The following is a 4,873-nucleotide window of genomic DNA, read 5'->3' on the forward strand; positions in this document are numbered from 1 at the left end:
GCGAGCAGCGGTGCCTCCACGACGTGACGGATGCTGTGGGTTTTTTAAGGTTAGGTAACGTGGAGTGTCAGAGTGATTTTTGTTTCTCAGCGCTGTGTGTTTGACATGTTTGACATGTTTGTCATGTTTGATAAGCAGGTGATGGGTGTGGCGGTAGTAGGATGCAGTGAGTAGGCGTGTGTGTGTGTGTTTGTGTGTGTGTGTGGTTATTAAGGCCGCGGCAGTCAGGAGTTTTCATTCCACACCATGTCTCTCTCCAGTGCAGCTTGGGCAGTGTCAACTCTGCTGGTTCTGCTGAGTCAAGGTAAGAACCGCACGGTCATGCTTCAGGTGTTTCACCTCTTCATCGTTCTAAATTACTAAAAAAAAAAAAAATACTAAAACGGTGGTTCCTGTCCAGAGCTGGGACAGCGACTGCAGGTCGGCTCTTTTAGCTGCGCTTGACCTCACTAAAGGTCAAGAGTTACTCTGGTCTGTAGACCGCCGGTCCAGAGGATCCTGGACGGTTCTGAAGGTCTAACGTCCTCTGAATTGGCAATGACTTTGGAATCATTGATAAAAAAAAAAAAATAAAAAAAAAACACGGGGCTGTTGCTGGTCTGGCTCTGGTGTTTTCATCCTTTCATCTTGGACTGACTGAAGTGAAGCCACAGACGCTTCCAGAACCGTCCTCAAACTAACTGTCTGTCGTCCTCCGACGGCTTCTTTCTGTCCAACAAAACTAACTGTCTGTCGTCCTCCGACGGTGTCTCCTCTCCTTCTTTCTGTCCAACATTTTTTTTGCACGTATTCATGGATTATAATGTCAACTTTTGATTTTATAATTTGACAAAGGAAACGTTTATTTACATGTTTCTTTACGTTGTGGAAAAAAAAAAAATCACACTCCAAACTCACCCCTCCCTGTGTGGCAGCTGGGGGTGGGAGGGTCGCCGGTTTGAATCCCACCTCGTGATACCTTCCCAGGCTCTTCTGACAGCAATTAATGCGTTAATGTGTGTGAGTGTGTGAGTGTGTGTGTGTGTGTTTATAACTTATTATTATTGTTATTAGAACAATTATCATAACAACAGCAGAGTGATATCACTGACACAGAATTATACGTGAGTGTGTGAGTGTGTGTGAGTGTGAGTGTGTGAGTGTGTGTGTGTTCCTCACGCTTCAGGTCCTAAATAAATAACTATAGCCATGCATGTTAGTTAGTTAGTTAGTTAGTTAGTTAGTTAGTTAGTTAGTTAACAGTTAGTCCGTTTCATTAATATGGAGATTAGACTTTTAGTATATCATATACAAAAGTATTTAGTTAGTTAGTTAGTTAACAGTTAGTTAGTTTCATTAATATGGATATAGTGTTTTATTGGCACAGTCAATGTTGTATTTGTCACACACACACACACACACACACACGGGCATGTGCCCCCACACAGACACTGGATTAACCAGTCTGAAACATGAAGGGAACATAAAAACATTTTCACACACAGACAGAGAGACATTTGAAAAAGTTAATAATAGTTTGGGTTTAGCACAGGACATTATATACACGCCTCATATTGTCTCACCCACCGCATCAACACGAACACAAACACAACCAGCGAACGAAGACGACCGTGCTCTCAGCACCCCCTGCTGTTCGAATCTGTGCATGGTATACAGGCCGCGAACATCACGTCCGCTGATCCACATACAAAACACAGCGTTGAGGCTCAGTGAAATTAGCTCACAGATTAGATTAGATTAGATTAGATTAGATTAGATTAGATTAGATTAGATTAGATTAGATTAGATTAGATTAGATTAGATTAGATTAGATTAGATTAGATTAGATTAGATTAGATTAGATTAGATTAGATTAGATTAGATTAGATTAGATTAGATTAGATTAGATTAGATTAGATTAGATTAGATTAGATTAGATTAGATTAGATTAGATTAGATTAGATTAGATTAGATTAGATTAGATTAGATTGAATGTATGTATGTATCCTACACTGGTGAAAATGTTAAAGTTGAATATTAAATATATAATTCTTGTCTTTCAGAGTCACAGGCCCAAATCAATGGTAAGTCTCATTTTGGTACAATTTGTAAAAAGAGTGAACATGTTTTTGTTTTTTTTACTACCTTATTGCCGCTGTTGTTTTCATCCAAAGTCCTTTTTTTGTTTCTGTCAGTTTGTGGTAAAGCAGCGCTCAACACCAGGATTGTCGGAGGAGCGCCGGCGCCTGAAGGCAGCTGGCCGTGGCAGGCCAGCCTGACTCAGGGCAGCCACTTCTGTGGAGGATCGCTCATCAACAACCAGTGGGTTCTGACGGCCGCTCACTGCGTACGAAGGTGAGGCGGTGGTTTGGCCTCGTGGTTTGGCTCACTGAACCGATGTCACAGCCCGAGTGTTCACACTGACGCCTGTATGAAAGTGACCTGACACTGAAAAACTTTTCCGGAACAATCTAGGTCACATGTGGCTTTTCTTTCTTTCTTGTTTCTTCCACTCGTCCTCACAGCGCTGACCCAGACGGCATAGTGGTGTTCCTGGGCCGCCAGTCACAAGAAGGATCCAACCCCAACGAAGTGAGTCGGACAGTGACGCAGATCTTCAATCATCCTGACTACAGTACGACCACACAGGACAACGACATCTCCCTCCTGAAGCTTTCCTCGCCGGTGTCCTTCACCAACTACATCCTGCCCGTTTGTCTGGCAGGATCGAAAAGCGCCTTTCACAACGGAACCGACACCTGGGTCACCGGCTGGGGGACCATAGGAAGTGGACGTGAGTTAATCTTTCTCTGGATAAGGATGTGGTATTTTTGATATAAATCTGAACAAACGAGGGAATCCAGTTCATCCGTTCTTTTGGCGAACACCACTTTCATGTTTAGGTATTATTTCCTTTTTTGTCTCAACACTAATGTGTTTCTAAAAAACAGTGCTCACTCTTTTAGGAACCATAATAAGGGATACATTTAATGAAATTATAAAAAAACAAAAACAAAAGTAATGTTAGAGTTACGCTAACGCAGGTGCGTGACAACTTTTTGACTCGCGGGCCACAATTGTCCTTAAATTGAACAGGCGGGCCGGGTCAGGAGCAGATAGAAGGATCGTTCGTGCAAGCTAGGATAAATGACATGTAAAAGTCACGCATGAAGACTAAATGCTAAAATGCTTTTTAGCATTCAAAATTTTCTACGCCATCTATTAGGGAAATGTGGGTATTGCAGGGAAAAGGCAAAAATATAAGAATATAAAAAAAATTTAATTTGGAAAAATTTGACGGTTCGGATTAAAAGCTGAATGGGCCATATCCGGCCCCCGGGCCTTAGTTTGCCCATGCCTGATCTAGATGTTCATGATACTGAGGCTAAATCGGACACACATCAGATGATCCACATGTGCTTTAGAGAATCACTGCAGTTAAAATCTCCTCTTGTTGCTGTCTTTTCAGAACCTCTTCCTTCACCAAAGAACCTGATGGAGGTAGAGGTTCCGGTGGTGGGGAACAGGCAGTGCAGGTGTGATAAAGGAGTGGAGACAATCACGGACAACATGATCTGCGCCGGACTACGAGCCGGAGGGAAGGACTCCTGTCAGGTGGTTGTTTGTTCCACGTTGTTGTTGTCCTCGTTGTCCGTTTTAGCCTCCTTAGCTAATTCTGTCCCCTGACCGCTTCACCCGTCCACAGGGAGACTCCGGGGGTCCACTGGTGAGCAAACAGGGTGGACGCTGGGTCCTCGCGGGGGTGGTGAGTTTTGGAGAAGGTTGTGCTCGGCCAAATTCGCCAGGAGTCTATGCCAGAGTCTCACGCTACGAAGACTGGATCAAGAGTCACGTCAACGTCAACGAGCCGGGCTTCTTCACTTTCACCTCCAGCGGGACAGACGGAGACCTGAGTGTCACCTGCCCTGGCCTCCCGTCACCTCCGACCGTCCCTCCCACCACACCCAAACGTGAGTAACTGAATGACATTCACACTGTTGAGCCCTGTTGATCGGCTGCTTCATTCATTTGATTGGACTTTGCTGTGGGACAAGGTTAAAAAAGTCGGTTTGTGACGTAGTTACACGGCAGACAAACGGAGGACAAAGTGTGAATGAAAATGTTGGATGACGACTGCGTGTCTGGACTTGACGTTCTCTCCTGTCGCTCATCTCGGCAGCCGTGGTCTGTGGCCAGGCCGCCATGAATTCTCGTCTTGTGGGTGGAGCCTCAGTGACATCAGCCGGGATTTGGCCCTGGATGGCAAGTCTGCAGAAGAGCGGAACCCACGTGTGCGGCGGGACCTTGGTGGCAGTGGATGCCGTGCTGAGCGATGCTAACTGCTTCTCGGGGTGAGCAGCAGAAAATGTCATGCTAACTGCTTCTCGGGGTGAGCAGCTGAAAATGTCACAGACGCGACATTTCTTAAGCCATCTTAACCATAACAACCGTCATAGCAACTTAGCTTCAACATAACATTTTAGCTTCATGCTAATAATGACAACTAACAATTACTGTCACTGAAACATTGTTAAATAACAAAGCTAAAACCTTGCGCTTGCAATACCATCTATTAAACAGCCCTTAATGTTCATGCTAACAACATTAGCCTACAACAAAACCTACAACAAATGTGCTGCTAATAACTGTGTTACGCAGTAACCAGCGGATTAATGCTAACAACACAACAACACACTCTGTTAGCTTCTTGCTAGAGTCGATCTCAAAGACCCGTTAGCTCTGAGCAGCTACGACATAAATCATGTCCAGATGTTGATGTTTTTCTAGTCAGCTGATGTCTCCAGTGAGGACAGTTCTTTAACTGGGTGGAGCCTAATGAATAATACGGGAACTGGAACTACCTTTTTTCCAACCAGTTCCACCAACGCCTCGG

At 44.5% G+C, this 4,873-nt stretch overlaps 2 protein-coding genes across 7 annotated transcripts in view; one reads left to right on the forward strand and one right to left on the reverse strand.

Annotated features, from left to right (window-relative positions):
* The window catches only part of LOC103393431 (RNA binding protein fox-1 homolog 1), a 363,631-nt gene that overhangs the window by 82,436 nt on the left and 276,322 nt on the right, over window positions 1–4,873 (reverse strand). The window lies entirely within an intron of this gene.
* On the forward strand, window positions 13–2,338 carry LOC107989859 (serine protease 27-like). Its single transcript, XM_017040416.2, has 3 exons — window positions 13–304; window positions 2,043–2,063; window positions 2,175–2,338. Exons 1-3 carry the CDS (start codon window positions 247–249, stop codon window positions 2,336–2,338), a joined length of 243 nt encoding a protein of 80 aa, XP_016895905.1. The 5' UTR covers window positions 13–246.

This window comes from Cynoglossus semilaevis, chromosome 17, assembly GCF_000523025.1.
Source record: "Cynoglossus semilaevis isolate Cse_v1.0 chromosome 17, Cse_v1.0, whole genome shotgun sequence".
NCBI classification, from domain to species: domain Eukaryota; kingdom Metazoa; phylum Chordata; class Actinopteri; order Pleuronectiformes; family Cynoglossidae; genus Cynoglossus; species Cynoglossus semilaevis.

Coding starts and splice junctions, on each gene's coding strand:
- LOC107989859 (XM_017040416.2), top strand. CDS start 247: ATGTCTCTCTCCAGTGCAGCTTGGGCAGTGTCAACTCTGCTGGTTCTG. Junction 305..2,042: donor GCTGGTTCTGCTGAGTCAAG/GTAAGAACCGCA, acceptor CTTGTCTTTCAG/AGTCACAGGCCCAAATCAAT. Junction 2,064..2,174: donor GTCACAGGCCCAAATCAATG/GTAAGTCTCATT, acceptor TGTTTCTGTCAG/TTTGTGGTAAAGCAGCGCTC.